The 18,809-nt window shown below is 34.0% G+C and overlaps 2 protein-coding genes across 8 annotated transcripts; one reads left to right on the top strand and one right to left on the bottom strand.

Moving 5' to 3' along the window:
• Window positions 1-4,410: 4,410 nt before the first annotated feature.
• On the top strand, window positions 4,411-8,284 carry LOC123910519 (ankyrin repeat protein SKIP35-like). Of its 3 annotated transcripts, none has more exons than XM_045961651.1 (4): window positions 4,411-4,543; window positions 5,137-5,768; window positions 6,221-6,653; window positions 7,234-8,284. In XM_045961651.1, exons 2-4 carry the CDS (start codon window positions 5,239-5,241, stop codon window positions 8,038-8,040), a joined length of 1,770 nt encoding a protein of 589 aa, XP_045817607.1. In that variant the 5' UTR covers window positions 4,411-4,543; window positions 5,137-5,238; the 3' UTR covers window positions 8,041-8,284. The 3 variants fall into 3 exon arrangements, with proteins under 3 accessions (XP_045817607.1, XP_045817608.1, XP_045817609.1); XM_045961652.1 differs by having other exon boundaries at window positions 4,428-4,535; window positions 5,133-5,768; XM_045961653.1 differs by having other exon boundaries at window positions 4,468-4,542; window positions 5,132-5,768.
• A 2,007-nt stretch (window positions 8,285-10,291) lies between these two features.
• LOC123910517 (anaphase-promoting complex subunit 2-like) lies at window positions 10,292-18,809 on the bottom strand. 5 transcript variants are annotated; one of them, XR_006810226.1, is made up of 17 exons: window positions 18,158-18,505; window positions 17,996-18,088; window positions 17,700-17,913; window positions 16,974-17,272; window positions 16,749-16,820; window positions 16,384-16,628; window positions 15,558-15,929; window positions 15,247-15,448; window positions 15,000-15,114; window positions 14,802-14,884; window positions 12,448-12,567; window positions 12,201-12,289; window positions 12,045-12,126; window positions 11,216-11,407; window positions 10,901-10,969; window positions 10,614-10,811; window positions 10,292-10,551 (listed from the first exon to the last, which is right to left on the bottom strand). XR_006810226.1 is itself a non-coding variant. In XM_045961648.1 (16 exons), the coding sequence occupies exons 1-16, from the start codon at window positions 18,389-18,391 to the stop codon at window positions 10,704-10,706; spliced, it is 2,634 nt and encodes an 877-aa protein (XP_045817604.1). In that variant the 5' UTR covers window positions 18,392-18,809; the 3' UTR covers window positions 10,587-10,703. The 5 variants fall into 5 exon arrangements, 3 of the variants coding, with proteins under 3 accessions (XP_045817604.1, XP_045817605.1, XP_045817606.1); XR_006810225.1 differs by having other exon boundaries at window positions 10,293-10,551; window positions 15,558-15,974; XM_045961648.1 differs by lacking the exon at window positions 10,292-10,551 and having other exon boundaries at window positions 10,587-10,811; window positions 15,558-15,974; window positions 18,158-18,809.

Here is an 18,809-nt window from a genome sequence, read left to right as displayed (position 1 = left end):
ACTGGTAGGATATTATATATTATACTTGCAGTTTGAAAAATTATATGTATTTAAAATCCGTATGGGTAACTTTTATGCTTATGTCTATATTTTATAAATCGATAATAATACCTATCACCGTTATCCGTATATTTGGTAAAAATAAAACGATCAATTATAAAAGGTTTTAATGCAGTTTTGGTCCCCCTATTTTCAATTTCTTGAAGTTTTGATCCCCTATTTTAAAAATCAACTTTTTGGTCCCCTGTTTTAATTTTTCTTGAGTTTTGATCCCCACTCCATTTTAGGGTCAATTTTGATGACATGTCAAGGTCATTAATGACATGACATTGCACACTTGGCAAAAACATTATCCATGTCATCAATTTGGTATTTATCTTGTTTTTTGGATTAATGTTTGTTCTTTATTTATTTTCTGCAACTCAATATTAAAAATATGATCCTCCACTCTTTGGGTTTTAGGGTTTGTTGTTGTGGATGAAACTTATTTTGAAGGAAGGGTTAATAGTAATAGAGTGAATGATGGTGTTGATAGAAACATATGACGAAGGATGGCGATGGCGTTATTTATTGAAATGGAAGAAAAAATTTAATGACATGAATATTGTTTTGGCCAAGTATGTCATGCCATGTCATTAATAATCTTGACATGTCATCAAAATTGACCATAAAATGGAGTGGGGGACCAAAATTCAAGAAAAATTAAAATAGGGGGACCAAAAAGTTGGTTTTTAAAATAGGGGATCAAAACTTCAAAAAATTGAAAATAGGGGGACCAAAACTCCATTTAAGCCATTGTAAAATATCATACTCTCTTCGGTCCTGTTGAAAGTACAAAAGTAAGTATGTTTTTATCGTCTCCACAGGGACTGATGCGATATCGATGCCGTTCAACAATTAATATAATTTTAAGTAAAGGATTTCAAAGATGGTTGATTACGAAAGTTGCGAATACATGAAAGTAATAGAGATGATTAATTTGACAGAGAGATTAAATTGTTGGGATTAGCTTTCAATCACTCATTCATACATATTCCCTTAATCAGTTACACAGGTTCTAGTCATCTATTAATATTATCACGTATCGCTCGTCGAACGTTTCCGTGTCCAGATAATGCCGAGATATCTATTGCATCTATTAACCTCCGATGTCTCGGATCGTCAATCAATACAATAACATTAAGATTCGATACTCTGAGTGAATATTAAACTTAAATCTATGTCTAGAATTTAGAGTTCAATAGATATTATCCTAGTTCTTAGATTCAAAAGGTATATGTCTATAACAATTCAAATCAAAGATTAAAACAACGAAAACAAAGATAACATCAATATTGAGAGACAACTAAAACCATATATAAAACCATGATCAATAGAAACACATACTAATAGAGTAATTTACACCTAATCCCAACAAAAGTGTTTTTAACTACTCATTACCATGATAGTTTTACACAAATAAGAAGAAAAGAGATGAAATACCAACACCGGTTAATTTCTCAAATAGTTGGTGTGCATCCACCGCAGTTTCCTCCGTCGTTCCGAGCTTCACTCTATGCGTTACGCGTTAAGCTCTCCTCCCCTGTTTGGGCGTGTTGTTCTCTGGTGCGTGTGAGAATGGAATGAATTGAAATTCCAAGGAATGGCTTCACATGCCTTTTATAGGCTTTTAATGCTAAGCAAATTGCAGAAGGCGGTGCTTACACTATGATGATATCCTTCATGGCTAAGTTAGCTTTTATAATTAAGAATAAAAACACTGCTGCAACTCTTTTTGACCAATAGAAAATCTTCTTATCACTTTAAACAAGAGGACAATTGTGCCTCTTCATAATTTTGGTCCAATGACAATTTTTCTTAGTCTGCAATAGGTCTCATTGCTTCTATTTTTCCATTAAGCTCATAAAACCTACAAAAATGTGTTGGAATTAGGTAGAAATAACATAAATGACTAATTTGTTAATTAAAACTAATATTTACAATTAGTTGGGTTTTTTATCTGAAATTACTTTTAAAGCAAGTCAATAAGTGCCCAAAATATATATGTAAAATTACCACTTTTTGGCACTTATCAGGTCCTATATATAAGAAACATATTGAGAAAAACACACATACTAAGGAGACTTATTTTTTTATTAAAAAATTCTAAAATGTTATGTGTTATTCCAAAAGTAACCTTAAAAATGTGTCAGACTAATTAATGCATAACATTAAAATAAGTTGCATTTTATATAATTTAATAAGGGTATATAAGGGATTATCTATTTAATAAAGCATAAATTTAAAGAGTGTTTCTTATTAGTACTAATGTTATGCTAAAAATTCATTTATCTGTTAACATATTCACAATGTGTTTGCATTATGTTATAAGTAAACATTTATATTAATGTTATAAGCAAACATTTATATTAAAAATGTATAAGGGTATGATTTGTCAATTATACCTTTTGTCAATTACTCTTATCTTTTTTAATAAAACTAATTAATGTTATATATTTGAAAAACTAAAGTTTGTTTTTAAATTTTTTTGTACATAACAGATTAATTTTTTTTGTACATAATATATTCAATTTATTGAAAAGAGAAATTAGGTGTAAAAAAATAAAAGTTTATTGGTGGATTAAAATGAGAGTATAATATAATAAGGAAGATAAGGTGCAATTTGTGTTACTCTTCTAAAAAGGCTCTTAAAAAAATTGGAGGGAATATTAGTATATAATAATAATAATAATAATAATAATAATAATAATAATAATAATAATAATAATAATAATAATAATAATACATTATGCGGGTATGAGGGCAGGGGCGATTATGCCGCCAGGCATGCCCAGCACGTGCCTGGGCTCCCAATTATATAATTTTTTTTTTAGGGTTCTTACTTTAATCTGAAAATTCGAATGTTTGAGTAAGAATTAATAAAATTTAAGTGCATATTCATAATCCTCATGAAATTCTGAGCAAAATGGTATATTTACTTGTCCAGTTTGGTGCAAGAATGAAAAATATCGTTTTTTTATTTTGGTCTAGAGGTTGAAGATGATGAACAGTAGTTTTAAGGTTATTTTAATAAAAGCCTATATATAATAAGGAAGCATGATTTTAAACAGAACACATAATTTGGCCCAGTGGCACTGTGATTTGTTTCTCACATGGGGGACTTGTGTTCAACTCCCACCTCACTCATTTATTTTCTTTCCTTTTTTGTTTTTATTTTCTTTATTTGTTTATGACTATCAAATATTTAGATTAATTCCTTAAAATTAATTATTTTTATTATAATTTCAGTATATAAATAATATATATTTTATTAGTTAGAAACGGTCCGATCCGGTTGAATTCCGATCGGAAAACTTTAAACCAATAAACATTCGTACATTTGTGGTTAAATTTGTGCCCAGGCTTAATATTATTCCTGAAGTCGCCACTGTATGAGGGTACTAATGTACTTATATCCGCTCATTTTTAGAATAATTATTCATACACGTAATCATACCTAAAATGCGAGTTTTTATTTTACTGTGATTCTTTTTTTTGCAAGTAATGTGGATCCAAAATTGCCATCTCTAATTGGAGATGAAGGCGGGAAAGCAAAAACAGCCCCGATAAAGTTCAATTCATAGAAAAAAGGACTACAATAAAAGAATTTGATATTGTGGAGGTAAAATCTGAAACAAAACTCATTCAAATGACACTAAAAAAAAATTATTTACCCACACGTGAATCCTCAAACACAATTTTCTTTTGATTAAAAATAAAAGAATGGGTCGTATGCTTAACTCAATTAATACTGACATTGCATTATACGTGGAATTGTGGTTCGAACATCGGTCATCTCACTTATTCACGTAAAATTTATAATCACTAAATTACTTGATAAAAAAATAAAAAATAAAAACCTTGTTAAGTTTTTTTTATTTCTCACAAATAAAAATGAAAATACAATTGATTGACATTGTTTATTTTTCTGATAGACAAGTGTTGAGTTACCAACAATGAATCGAACTCAAGTAGTAAGGATTTTGATCTCCTTAAGTATATAGTGATTTGATTCCTGACTCATGCCTATGGAGAAAATTCGATTGAGATGAGAGAACTCACCTTATGTGCCCAACAAATTCTTCAGCGGAGATTAATCACCGCTAACGATGGTGTAAACTTCGTATCAATATGATGATAAGTAAAAAAAAAAAAGGCAAGAGTGTTTGAGTATATTATAAGGAATATTTTATTCTATAGATTCATTTATCATAGATCAATCTATTACTAATATATTAAAATCGATAGAAAAGGGCCACTTATGTCAGAACTGAATCCCTAACCAAATTAGATACTCCAGGCCGGATAATGGTGAAAATAAAAAATACAGTAGATTATTTATTATGGATAAAAAAAAATGACGATGATAATAATAAAGGGTGTTTAAAATAGGGTATTGCTAATCTGAAAAGAAACTCGCATAAAACAATTCATACATAGGTGAGGGCTGTGGGTTTTCTTTCACCTTTTCGTTTCTCTCTCACGCAATCAATCAATCAATCAGGTTGGTTTTCTACCTATTCATTCATTCATCTCTTTCTTCCAGGCAGTTATTATTATGTTATGTTATGATATGATGATATATTTACATTTATTATTCTTTTGTGGCTGGCTTTTTTCAACTGTCCTTTCAAAACATATATTCTAATTCCCCGTCGCAGCAATTACTTTTCGAATTCGTGTTGTATGCAATGTGCAATTCTGATTAATATCATAATAATTTGTTCATATACCAAGTTTATCGGACGGACGGACAATTTTTGGATTCCTTAATTTAATTTAAGCATATCATCATCAGCATAGCATATGTGTATTTATTTCAATTGTCTGTAAAGCGAAAAATGTTGATATTAGACATTTACTCTTTTCTTTGGGTTTCAAATTTCACATGTGGGTTTCAAATTTCACATGTGTTTTTTTTTTTCCTTCATATCATATGTAAGACCTGTTTCAAACATCTCTTTGAAAAAATCTAAAATTATACTATAAATCAAAGGAATTATTAATTTTGCTTTTCTATTTTTTTATGTTTTTGACGGAAATATTGCTTTTCTATTTAGTACTTGCTTTTCATGAATTTGTTCTTATATTCTTCAGGATGGATTGTTTCTCTTTTGCCTTGAACAATGGATTTTAGCTTCACCTGCCTTGACAGAATTGGACATCATATCTGTCCAGGCGAGTAATGATTTCCTCGTGATGATTGAAGCACAACTGGAAAATCCCATTCAGATGGAAATTAAATCACAAGAGTACAAAATTGAATTCCTGGTAAATGAAAATCAATCTTTTGCAGCAGAGAAAGGAGAGCCAAGAATGTCCACTCCTCATTGTTGCAATGCCAAGAAGCTCAAATCCAGGGCCGCCACAATTGATCGTGAGAAAGTAGTGTTGGAGAAGAAACTATGTAGACAAGACAGGATTGAATTGGGTCGGTTATTGCAAGGTGCAGTGAGTTCCCATAATTGGGAACTTGCAGAAAGTTTAATTTTTGTTGCTGATCCACAAACACTTAATGATGCCTTGTGTATTACACTGGATTCCATCTGGTTCTTGAGCACAGAGCCAGAGCTTAATGGAATAACTGTATTTATCAGGAAGATCATTGCTAATGGTGCTTATGACTTCACTAGAGCTACTCTAAGGACTTCATTCCTTGCTTCATGTGTCTCTGCATGCCAGAGCAGAACAATGAGTCTTGTTGATACTATCACCGTAATGGCTCAGAGGTACAAGTTTCCATATCTATTGTGTTTCCGGGAAAGATTTTAGTCATCAATAAAACAGTTGATTTTGAAGATTTATTTTTTTGTCTGTGTGTGTGGGGGGGAGGGTATATTAGGGTAGGAGAACAGTTTTCTTGTCAGAATTAGTGAGCAAACATTAGCAGTTTTATTGGACGTATTGTTAGGATTAAAACAATACTTAAAATGTTACTATATTATTTATATTTTAGTCAAGATTATTCATGCAATGTATGACCAACCAGCAAAATTTGATGCTAGTTTTCCTATGACTCTATCAGCTGGTGTGCAACTAGCTGATCTCAAAATATGCCTTTTCAAGTCGTATGGTAGAGGGGTTTGAATTATGTAGAAACAATATATGCATTTTTTAGTGTGTCGGTTCAAATTTCTGCATCTATATATATTGCAGTAAAGTGAACTCTGCTTTTTGCTAGGTTGCATGAGCGTCTCCAGGAATGCAATGGAGATGAAGTCTTGAAGGCAGAAGCTGGTGCTAAGGTGCAAAAGTTTACTGAATGGGCTCTGAAATGTATTGGCATTCATTCCCATCTTCAGGATGATAGTGATAATGTAATACACAACTCAGCTGTTGAGACCCAGCTCCGGTTATCTGCCTTTAAGACCTTCCTTGATCTTGCTGGCAACCACCTTACAGGGAAGGACTTCAGTGAGGCCTTTGATGCAGCTTGTTTTCCTCTTACTCTTTTCTCAAGCTCATTTGATCCAGGTTGGGCATTTGGTGTGTCGGCTTCTGTGATCCAAGGGTTGCTGGGCATGTTAGTAGAGGGAGGTGCAGACAATGTCAATCAGTGTTTCTTGGAGGCTTCACGTTTTGGCAGTACAGAACTGGTCCGTGTACTATTGCAGGTAATCTAATTTTGATTTTTTTTTTTCTGTTGCATATTTTCTTAATACATTAATTAATGTTTCCACATCTAAGATAAGGAAATGATATGACACAAATACGAGGATTTCTAATTTTTTTAAAAATCAAGACACGATCTGACTGAAATACACGTTAATGCTCAATGTTTGTACAAAGATGTTCACATTGCTAATTGCTCATCAATACATAAACATATCAATAGGCAATATATGATCATAACAAGTAGACAGTTACTTATTCTTTTAACTAAGAATGTGTCACAAAAACAAAATATTGTAGTTACAATTGGATTATTATAGAATTGAATGTCATATCAAAGGATTGTGTAGATATGTTTCTGTCTTAATTATGCTAATTTAGTAATGGGTAGCCATTCTATTACATATGTTAAAGAAGTTTTGATATGAGAGATTTTGACATTGTCACTTTCTCCCATTTATTATATATACATGTGAATTAAGGTAATGAGTTTTGCTGGTTTTGGATGTTTTAATAATGCAAAGTGTGCTAAAAATATTTGGTTCATGTTTGTTTGGTATATTGGGAATCAAACTGATACAGATTGCCCAAAGAAACAACTTGGATGTTGATGTTGACTTGGCGTTGGGATTTGCCTCTCATTACTGCAAGATAGGCACTATGGAGTGCTTGGTGGAAGAGGGAAACGCAATAGCCTTTTTGGGCCCTTTGATGAGAGCTGCTGAGAGGGGCTGTATGCAAGTTGTTGAGTGGTTTGTGCAAAGGGGTTGCCGAGACATGGAGCTCTGCCTTGCCCTTACTGCAGCCACTTCTAGCTGCCAAGTTCACATTGCTTCTTATCTTCTTCCCCATGTACCCCAGCAGGTTCTTGCAGCACTTAGTGTTGAAATTCTCAAAGCTGCTGGTGAACGCAGTGGTGGATCTCTTGATGGTGTAGCATTTCTCCTCCAATCTGACTTCTTAGGTGACCCTGCAGCTACATATGCAGTTGCAGACATCATTGCTAAATTGGAGGATGAGGCTGTTGCTCCGGAGCTAAAGGCATTTCTTAACGAGCATTGGTCAGAAGGAGCTTATATAGAGGGATTAAGGATAGGGAAAGAGCATTACATGAACCTTGTGAGAATCATTAAATGGGGCGAGTCTCCTATTTGCTTGAGAGATCTTCCTGGCCCGCTGACAGTGGCAATTGCTTATCTCCCACTTTATAGAGAGTGTGTCAAGGTGGGGGGCTGTTTGTTTTCTCAACGACTTAGGGGACAATTGGTTGAAGCCGCACGAAGTCTTGGGGATAGGGTCTTTGATGAAGTGACCAATGGAAGAGAGCTACTGTTAATTTTGGAGCGCCATCTTCCTCAATTTTTGCTCCCTCCCACCAGTGTTGCTTAGCTAGATTTGGTTACCATTGTTATAGATTTTCCATTTTTATTTCCTCTCGCCACCCTTCTTTATTATGTAATGAATGAATGCCACCATTGTTGACAATTTATTACTGAGGGACGGGCTTTTATGGTAGGTTTCCCTTTCCCTCTACAGCCTAATGCCACCATTGTACACATTTTATAATTATTATTAGAACTGGCGTGTGGTAACACATTGCAAATGTATAGTATACTTAAGTTTGGGATCCTCATATCACAAATGTTGAAGTAAAATTTCTGATTTGAAACATCAAGGAATAAAAACGGCATAAATGCAAATAAAGTTAGTTTATTGGAAAAATTCTCTTTAGACCTTTCAATATGCTTAAGGCCCCCCAAATTTCTAAAGCATGTCGAAGGATCTAAAGAGAATTTTCAGTTTTTTGTCTCCCTTCCTTATGAGTTATTCATTCTGTGCCCTCTGTGCTCCTCACTCGCCCCTTGAGCTTCCAGTTTTACCTCCCTGTGTAAAATGACAAAAACTTGTAAAACACTGTTTGTATGCCACATAGCGAACTGGTCGGCAGGTGAAAAAATGTCTCCCATATAGTCAAAAGTGAATGACACGTGGTCAAATGTGATTGATTACGTGTATCTATGCCATAACTCTAGCCAATTTACAAAAGTTTGAAAATCTTAGTCAAAACTTTTCAACGTGCCTATACTAACAGCTTCACCAAGTTTGGAATATATTTGATTCAAAACTATTAAAAGGTTCCTCTACTAAATATGTTATCATTTGAAAAAACTTGAAAGAACCGAAAAAATGGCAAGAGCATTTGACTGCATCAAAGACATCAATCCCAAAAAAGAGCTATGGAAACTGTCTGTCAAGGTTGATGGCATAGTGAGTTGGAAAAAGTATTTTCTATGTCATTTTTTATTTTATTTTTATCTCATTTATTAATTACTATAATTTATAAAAAAAAAAACTTTTATGAACACAATTGAATCATCATCTTCATCACCATCCTCTTTCATCTTCATTTTCATAAAACTATCACCATCAATAAATCTAAACCCAACAAATTAATTAATCCCAAACTTCATTTTCCTTTCACAATATTCTCCCTAAAACCATTTCTTTTTTACTCAAAACTCTTTTTTTTTTTCAACAATTTTTTCCCAGAAAATCCCAAAATGGGTTTTGGAGTGGAAATTGCAACGAATTTTTTCACAGTGCATTCACATCACAAGCACCGACTCAATCAGAGTTCTATGCATTTGGGTTTTTCATTTCCCCTCAATTTTCCTTGTGAGCTAATTTTTTTTTTTTGGGTCACAGGTTGTTGATTTTGAGATTTTTAAGTTTCTAGGTTATGTGATTTTTGAATTTTGATTTGTTGAATCTTTTGATTTTCGGATGAATTATAAAAGATAGGCAAAATTAGGCAAAATTACACTGTAGTTCTTTATCTTATTTTTTTATAATACTTTGGTCTTTTTTTTTGTAACACTTTGGTTATTTATCTTATCTTATTTATTTATTTGTAATATTTTAGTCTTTTTTTTTGTAACACTTTGGTAATATAATAAGATAAATTACCAAAGTATTACAAAAAAAAATAAAGGATCAAAGTGTTAAAAAAAATAAGTTAAGGACCTGTTGTGTAATTTTGTCTAAAATATAAGATTTAAAGTGTTTGAGAGCTTAAGTGAGAGTGTGTAAAAGATTGGGTGCTTTGAAAAAAAATGTATTCCATGGATGTTGAAGAAGGTGTAGAATGTTGAAGATGACCTTGGCTTTGGTTAATGATGATGATTCAATTATGTCATCAAAGTTTTTGTTTTTATTTATTAATCCATAAGGAATAATACTTCGAAAAAATTACACATACTAAAAAAACAAATTGTATATAGTTATTTTCATTTTAATACTGTTATAAATTTAAATTTATTTCATGTATATCTTTATTTAATTACTCTTAATTCACCTGCACTCAACACTTTGTCATTAATGAGTATGTCATGTCACTTAAATTGGAGAGGGATTAAAAAACTTCATTGACTTTTAAAATATAGGACCAAAATGATTGATTTAGAAAAATGGTACTAAAATTTGAAAATATGTAAATAAGGGGAACAAGATTGCATTTAAATCTTAGTTTAATTCCTCTATAATTTACACAATTTTGTATATGCCCGCCCCTTGTTCTTATAGATCAGAATTAAAGTGTTTCTTCAATCATCCAACATTTTCTTTGTCCTCGTAATCTCGTAAAAAAGTTTGGTAGGCCACACAGTTCCTATATCTCCAAGACTTTTCCACACCATTGTGTGGCTCAACTACCTTATCATTACTCATCCTTTTCAACGCTTCTTTTACCTGGTAATCAAAACTGAATTTTACATAATCTGGTTTCATCTCCCTGTCAGCCTAGGGCCGAATAGAGACCTTTGATATCAATTACAACATTATTTCTGGGTTTCAGTATGTTTCAGATAATCCGAGCAAATGGAAGTTTGGGAGAAAAATATAGGACGCATGATAAACACATTGGGTGGGAAAAGTAATAGTAAAAAAATTGGCATACAAATCTATTTGATATGTACAATAAACTAACACTTCATAAATATAACTTTTCCAATTAGGCTGTACAAGTTCATGGCCAAAAGGATTATTTCAGCTCACTACTTTAGAATGTACATTCCATCCCGAAGTTCTAACTTCTCCTCGGAGACTAGACTAGACAAAAAGCTTTGTAGCTGTTGGAGTGATTTGTCGGCAATGCAAAACTTCTGCGGTTATAAAAAGAAGAATCACATAATTAATCTTGTTGATCATGCTATATCTCCAAACATTCACGAAGGTGTAAAACCATTCTTACCATGAGCATATTGTGAATGCGATCTAATGTCATGCTACCAATGTTTTTGAGCATCCTCAAGATAAATTTCTGCCACAAGACAACGCATGTTAGATGTCTTTATTCGCAAGATTTCACATTACATAGTGTTTGAACTCGTGCGGCCCAATCCATCATCTCAAGGGAAAACTGGAAAAGATTTATCACATATTGTGTAAACTAAGAGTAACATGCAGATAGTGAAAAAGGTCTGCTTTTAAAATTATGAAAGCAAGTCACAAATATCAATTAAAGTTAGTACAGTTCAAAATTAATGAAGAACTTAATTTCATATACCTCATACACAGTCATCTCCATCCGAAGTTGATTTTCTACTGAGGCCCCAGATCTGTCTTCCAGCACATCGTCTCCAAGAAGTTCCTGAGCGTTGCCACTGCCTCCTCCATTCTTACTTGTCTCAGCCATGTTTTCCACAATGGTGTACACATGGTCAGAGGATTCTGCCCCTGTTGACTCTTCAATAACCCCCTGCGTACAAAAAAGACAGCCACAAGTGAAGTTACATCTTCATCGCTAAACTTATAACTTGTGGTCTCAAACATAGAATCCGTATTTGAATCAATGAAAAAGGTGCTCCTTTTGTAGGAGAGTACATAAACTTGTTTTTGCTAAAATTAGAACTCGATGAATCCAAAGACCCTCAAAATTCCTGGGACCATTGCTCTAAACTCAGCCTTTGCACTGTTTCTAGCAACTACACCTTGCTTCTTACTTCTCCGTGTTACCAAGTTTCCCAAACATAGGTACAATAACCTGAAGTTAACTTTATATCTGTAATGGATCCTGCTCAATCAGCATCAGTAAATATAGCTACATTCTTATCACTAGTTTTTCCAAATAACAAGCCTTTTCCGGAGAGTACATAATCACACTCCATAAATTAAGGAGTGATTGGAATAGAAAAAATAAATAGAATCGATATAAATATTTATAAAATATTTCAACAAACAGCAAATCATGCCATTGAAATAGTGTAAACTAACTAGAATTTTTGTTTTGGAAAATCCAACAAAAGTTTCCAGATTGAACAAGAGAAAAAAATAACCATGAAAGGGAAGTGTTTACTAATGCCTAAATGTATGCCGAGAAAATTTAACAGATTTACCTTGTTTATCCAAAAATTGATTCTCCTAATTAATACATCCACAGGTATCCCAATAGCAGCCGCAAGGTTTTTAGAAGTCCAACTGAAAGCAGAAACATAATATGAAACTACGGTCAAAACAACCAGACTAAAAGTATTGATGGATTGTGACAATACCTCATTTGATCTTGAAACTTCATAATCATAGATGCAAGAACAGGGGCTACAGTGAATTGCATTACCCTATCTTCAAACTGCAACTCCAGCTATACCATTGAGCATGACAATATTAGGCAAAAAAATAAAAATAGAGTCAAAACTGTAAAGAATGCGAAAGGGGTAACACCACAAATCAAATTCAACAAACTTGCTAAATATCCCTAGACAATGAGATTTGGAAAAATAAATAAATAGAGCAACTGACCTTGACAGTCCCAAGACTTTTTTTCCACTGAAGCTTACGGGGTGTTTTGATTTCAGTAAATCTCTTCGCATAATCAGAGAGAAGCTGGTCAACAGGTTCAGGCAGGTTAAGGGGCTCATCCTGTAATTATCTTCGAAGTCAATCATAGAACAGAGACAACTTTGCAGGACAACAATGCAATTGATAAAAATATATTTTGGTTGGACAAATTCATTTTATTTTAAAGACTAGACTATTATCACACTTCTAATTGAACTAAACAGTGATTGCCCGGTGGACCCACTGTCCTCGGGTGAGAAATTTTTCGGCAAACCGTGCTTCAACTCCAGTTTACCCCTCCTCCATAGCAGTGACACTTTCCGGCATCTAGATTCATCACTTTCCGTCACAAACCACCACTTCCGCCGCCGCCCATTCTGGCGAACTTTCTGGCAACAGGCCACAGCACATCCAAATCCGAATCCTTAATCCGGCCTGTCACCGAAATCTCCGCTGCAGGTACCCCGTCATGCTCCAGCTTGAGGGGGAGTGTTGTAAATATATTCTAGCTTAATCTAGAAGTTACTTAGCCTAGCATATTATGTAGAATATTTATTTTGTAATTAAGTGTATAATCCCCTATATAATAGACCTTCTGCAATGCTATTCAGTCACACGGTTTTTGGCATGTGTCTCTCTTTTCTCTCTCATTCAACTATGCTACAACAAATTCTTGTTAGTTTGAGGAAACTCTCCACGAGTTTATATGGAATAACATTAAAGCAGAATATAAAAAAAAAAAAAAAAAATTGAAACTGTTTAGGCTTCTTCAAAAAGAAGCTATCAAAATTTTAAACCTGATTTGATTTGTCTCCACTTTCCTTTTTTTGAAAGAGAAGTACCAATGCAGTGCAGCATTAACTTCTTACATATACAAAGTGAGTAGAAAATTTACTTTCGGAAAATATAAATTCGCCTCAACATAATGGACAAAAGTAAAAACAAATGAGAGATGACCGTGTAGAAGACGGGGGAATAAAGACAGAAGTTAAGTTTTGGATTAGAATTGCTTGTGACAGGGTAAGGATGAGTTGCCTAAAATAATTCAGATTTACAAACTACGGAATTGAGAAACAGGAGAACCCTGAAATTTGAAATATATGGTAAGGGAATCAATTATAATCCCTACATCTCATGTGTAGAAGTCATTCTTATCAAACAAAAATCAGTAAGAACAACATCCAACTGCAGATTATGTATGGGTATTTTCATTGAAGAATTGATATTTTCATTGAAGAATAGCGGTTTGCCAAAAAAACGATATGAGAAATATCGGATAGCGTAGCGGGTAAATAGCAGAAGCCGCAAAGTGGTTAAAATAAATAATTATATATAAAATAAAACATAAAATACAAATAAAAGCTACATGATATTAAAAAAATTGATCGACATTAATCTGAAAATCTCAAATTCAAACAACTAATAAAGCAAAAAACAGAAATTAAAAACAACTTAAAACTCAAAAGCTAAGTAGTACAAACTTCAAAACAACTAATAATCGGTAGTTCTAGCTCTAACTGGTGATAAAAGATCGAATTATCATCCTCCTTTTCCCCAACATAATCATTATATCCTCACTTTCAGAAAGTGAGGCATATCTTTCGCTTCTTCAATTGATTCATCTGAATCAATGTTACCCAACCCATCAAGCATATCAAGCTTCGCTCTTTGATAAGCTTCACTTTCTTACTTCTTTTTATTCTTAGCATTCACTCCACCACTTCACATTGTTTTTATTGTTTTTTAATATAGGTCAACCGCTTATTTTAAATAAATAAAAAAATATTGGTCCACTGACGCCACCGCTAAAAGCCTAAAATATTACCCAATTCCGATATCAATACATAGCGGCTATACCGGTTTATGAGAAAAACGGCGCTATTTTGAGCATAGCGGAGTCAAGATGCCGTACCGGATTTCGTATCGGATTGCCAAAATTCCGATACGCAATACCGGTATACTGGCGCTATACCAGATATTTAACAACACTAAGTAGTGAGAACTACAGTCTGAATCATAAGTCATAACATAAATAAATTAATTTTTTACGATATCTGAAATTAAAAATAAGAAGAAAAAAAAAAAAAACAGGTTGAGTACCACTAGGCAGTGATGAGCCCATATTATGGTAAACAAAATGTAATTGCAGATTGTGTATCGGCATTTTCATTTAAGAAATAATATCAATGAATTAAGTATAATATTCAGGCTGAGTAGTGAGAATTATAATTTGAAACATATCATAAATACATCAATTTTTTCACAATATCTGAAATTCAAAAAAAATGATCAATAAAACAATTTTATCTGCAGACCTGAATTGGAGGCCAGAAATTAGAAGATATGATAGTGGAAGCTATTTTATCCATGGATATTGCATTGTTTTCGACCTCCACACCTAAGAGCGCATAGCCAAATTTTGGCGAAATGGAATTGAAGCAAATAATAGTTAAAAATATATTTGGCAAATTGGCAATGATCACAAATAAGGGATATTTGAACTTGGAAATTACTTGTCTGAGGTGGCTGAATTATGGTAGCTTTGATGTTAGTGTTGACTCTCTTTGAGCCAATTAGATCATTGAGCATAATCTCACATTTTTGTAGGCTGCTGTCTCCGAAATGTATCTACAGAAAAAAGCATTAAAGAGACTTTTAAATAGGAATATCAAAATCAAGAATGCCTACACACAAAAAATGATAAAATATTAACCTTTCGGTCAAACAAAGCAGCAACATGAGATTTATTTGAATAAGTACCTTAAGGAGTTCTAGAGTACGTATCTCTGAGTCAATATCATAATCAGATTTATTTAGAAGTTTCTCAGCAAGCATAGTTTGATATTCCTGAATCAAGTGATCTTTTGAACCAATTATGCCAACAATCATCCCAAGTACGTCAACCTTCCTTTGGTTTCTGCTTCCCTTCAATGGATCGGCATCCATAGGATCAGGTTGCCATCTGCTTGGAAAATCCCATTTAGAAGAAACATCAATTTAACAACCTGGCAGGTAGACCACATCAGAAAGAACAGTGAAAACTGCGAATCAAAATTCATTATATAATATACCGTGTGGCATTGATCCATGCTTGCCTATCATCAGTGTTAAAATCATCATCAATACCAAAATTTTCTTGAACTTCTTTATCTCTATTCAACTCTTCAAGAAGGCTATCTCCGAGATTTCCAGATGCACTTGAGTTCCCACTCGTCCCATCTGTCAGCATGGTCACGATGCATTTTATTGTATCTCTCCTTCCTCTTAAATAATCTCTTATTGGTTCACCAACTGCCTCAAGGAAAACACCTTCAGGATCTATTGTCCTTAGGGCTTTAATAGTCGAAACATATTGGTGTAATATATCGTTGGTTGATGCGCCTGCAGTAAGAAGGCGATAATGCAGTGCAGAAATAAATGACTCCACCAGCTTTGAATGTTGTCTGGTGTATTCAAGGCAAAGTTTTAAGTCTTCAATTGCAGGAGAGCTTCAAGTATCATCAGAGAGAAAAGGAAATATAAATGCTCAGAAATGTATAAACAAATGAGATATGATCTAGCAAAGAATTTGTTTGTTAAGTTAGTGCTTATTGTCGGAGTTCAAAATTTACTCAAGCCAAGGTTAAACCATGCAGCTGGATGAAGCATTAGTTTTATAATTAAATTAAATTTTCATTGTCCAGTTGTACAACCAAAAACATCAATTTTCAACAGCACTAAGCTTAGAAAAACCGCCATTTTCCTTCTACTGCTGCATGAAGCTATACCCACTAAACATGTTTCCGTCAATGCAGTTGATAATGCCATTCAATTTAATGAGACATAAAAGAAGGTAATTAATTATTTTTCTAACAGAGAACCCATAAGGAAAGCTGGTAATTACAATTAACAAACTACCTCTCAGGATAATCAACAATTATCTCAAACAATTTGGCTATCCTTAAATCTTGTAGTGTTTCGTAAGCAAAATATTCCAGCCGCAACTTCCATCTGACAAGACTTTCAGAGGGAGTATCAATTCCAGGACAACATGATGATGGTTTCGGCGCTAAGGGTGATTTGAGACCTGATGAAGTAATTTCGTAACTAACAAAGTTGCCAAGATAGACAAGAAGGGCATGGACAAACTGGAGAGGAACGGCCTAAATGATTCCAGTCATAAGCATCGTATGTTAGAATCGTGAAAACATTGTTTATCTAAACAGGCTAGCATAGACACGCACACAATGTATACACATACAAAACATATAGGCACTACAAACCTGTATCCAGCTTTGAATAGATTGTAAGACAGAACTCCTAAAATCATCTCCGGCTACATCATATACTTTTGCCTGAAATTCAGACAAATGAGTCAATGACCTAGCCAAAGATTATGCTCTCAAACAGAGACAGTTGATAAGTGCAACATAAAGGTGAAACAAAAGATGGGAAGAGACTGAGGAAAAGCGGAAGATCCAGATTTTGAATTTCATAAACAAGCTCACCTTTAGTAGTAAGAATATAGCAGAAGCATAAGCATCTTCAGCCATAGAAGTAAATCCGAGACTTTTGAGATCAAGAACAACTTTTCCAATGTTGTTCACCATTTTACTGTTTTCTGAGAAACGAAGGTCGCTGTAGCACACATCGACATTCATCTCACCATCATTGTTGCATATTTTTACTTTTTCATCTAAATCCATGGCATCCTTACTTAGAGGTATATCGTCAGCGAACTCACCATCCATGGTTGTACTTGTATGTAACTCCTCCAACCTTCTTTTAAAATACCAACGCAATATAGCTAATGGTAGAAAATGGAAAAGAATATAAGGCAATTAGAACTCATTAGTGCCATCTTTTCATTTTGTATCTCATTCTTACTACTATCAATACAACAAGCTTTCAAGTTTTTCTCTATCATTTCCATGTTTCTTAACAGACAGAAAGGGCAGTAAATACATTTCTAATGAGAAAATCTTTGAAGCAAGTAGAATATTTTTAAGAAAATCAAAGAAGCCGTTACACTAAGAACTGAACTATATCACTTTCACTGGTGTATATTATAGCAAGCAGAAGACTGCGAATTTCAATGTGAAAACCAAGAGCATTGTTGACATGATTTATTATATAAGAAAAATTGAAAGCTATAAATGTATTTATTTATTATAGTATGAAATAGCAAGCCTTCATTTACATTAACATAAGACATGAATAAATTTGTTACAAACCAGGGAAAACCGGAGGAAGTGTAGTCATAAGCACTGAAGAGACAATCCATTGATACTTAGAGATGAGATAATTTGTTTCTGCCTCTAACATTTGATCCTTGAAAGATTGCAAAGCCTGGACCAAAATTAAAAGACACTTCTCCTGAGACTGTTTCTCCAAAGAAATTTGTTCCAAAGCATTACACAACACACTCTCAATCTCATCTTCATCAATCTGTTTCATTAAACACAATAAATCAAGCATGGAAAACCACAACCAAAACTATGATAAGTTAGGTTCATAAATAAAAACTCACATTGATATCATCATTCTCGTCCAAACCAACAAAACCAGCGTAAGGATCGAAATGCCGCCAAAATCTCGATGCCCCATTTCGCTGAAACGTTTCCTGTGAGCAAAAGGGATGAATAACAATTGGAACATCTTAATGTAAAAAGTGAAATGCTTTGTTGGGTACCTCTAAGACTTTGAGAAAGTGGTCAGGAACGAGTGATTCCAGGCCGTGTTTGCAGAGGGTGTGAACGTGAGAAACAAATTCAGCGCCCAATGAGATGTCGCCGGCACTACCGAGAAGAAGAGATTGTGTGGCGTTGCAGAAGGCGTTGTAGCTGTCAAGGATTTCGTGAAGTTGATCTTCGGTGACTGTGTCTAAAATCCCTAGGTTGAACAGAGAGGAATGAGAATCCTCCATCGCTATAAATTTGTGTGAGGCAATGCAGTTGAACTTCAACTAATCAGCAATACAACATCTTTGTGCTGACTTAATACCCTAAGTTTTGCAGCTCGATTTGATTTAGTTTGGTTCCGCTTATATATATGAACGTTCCTAATTCCTCTTCTTCACTCTGTTACTAACAATCCACTAACGTTCCTAATTTCTCATGACGATGTTTTTGTCCTGAATCTGAAAATGACGGCAAACGGCAACGGCGTTTGGACGGAAAGATAAAGAAACAGCGACACAAGGGCGGCGGTTGCGAGCGGCGCTGGAACGGAAGAAGAAGGGTGACGGCGGTGAGAGGAGGAGTGTAAGCTGTATTGCATGAGGAAGAGGAACATGAATGTGCGAGAGGAAGAACTAAGAAGGGACTCCTAGAAATGCCGTCCGA

The sequence above is a fragment of the Trifolium pratense genome, linkage group LG2, assembly GCF_020283565.1.
Source record: "Trifolium pratense cultivar HEN17-A07 linkage group LG2, ARS_RC_1.1, whole genome shotgun sequence".
NCBI lineage: Eukaryota > Viridiplantae > Streptophyta > Magnoliopsida > Fabales > Fabaceae > Trifolium > Trifolium pratense.
The sequence above is the reverse complement of the archived record's forward strand: the minus strand, read 5'-3'. Positions and strand labels throughout refer to the sequence as shown.

What these genes read in the sequence shown, in the direction of transcription:
- LOC123910519 (XM_045961651.1), top strand. Translation starts at nt 5,239, where the DNA reads ATGATTGAAGCACAACTGGAAAATCCCATTCAGATGGAAATTAAATCA. An exon ending in ATCACCGTAATGGCTCAGAG is followed by an intron (nt 5,769 to 6,220) that starts GTACAAGTTTCC and finishes GCTTTTTGCTAG; the next exon opens with GTTGCATGAGCGTCTCCAGG. An exon ending in TGGTCCGTGTACTATTGCAG is followed by an intron (nt 6,654 to 7,233) that starts GTAATCTAATTT and finishes AAACTGATACAG; the next exon opens with ATTGCCCAAAGAAACAACTT.
- LOC123910517 (XM_045961648.1), bottom strand. Translation starts at nt 18,391, where the DNA reads ATGGAGGATTCTCATTCCTCTCTGTTCAACCTAGGGATTTTAGACACA. An exon ending in CTATTCAAAGCTGGATACAG is followed by an intron (nt 16,629 to 16,748) that starts GTTTGTAGTGCC and finishes GGAATCATTTAG; the next exon opens with GCCGTTCCTCTCCAGTTTGT. An exon ending in GTACTCTAGAACTCCTTAAG is followed by an intron (nt 15,115 to 15,246) that starts GTACTTATTCAA and finishes TTTTTTCTGTAG; the next exon opens with ATACATTTCGGAGACAGCAG.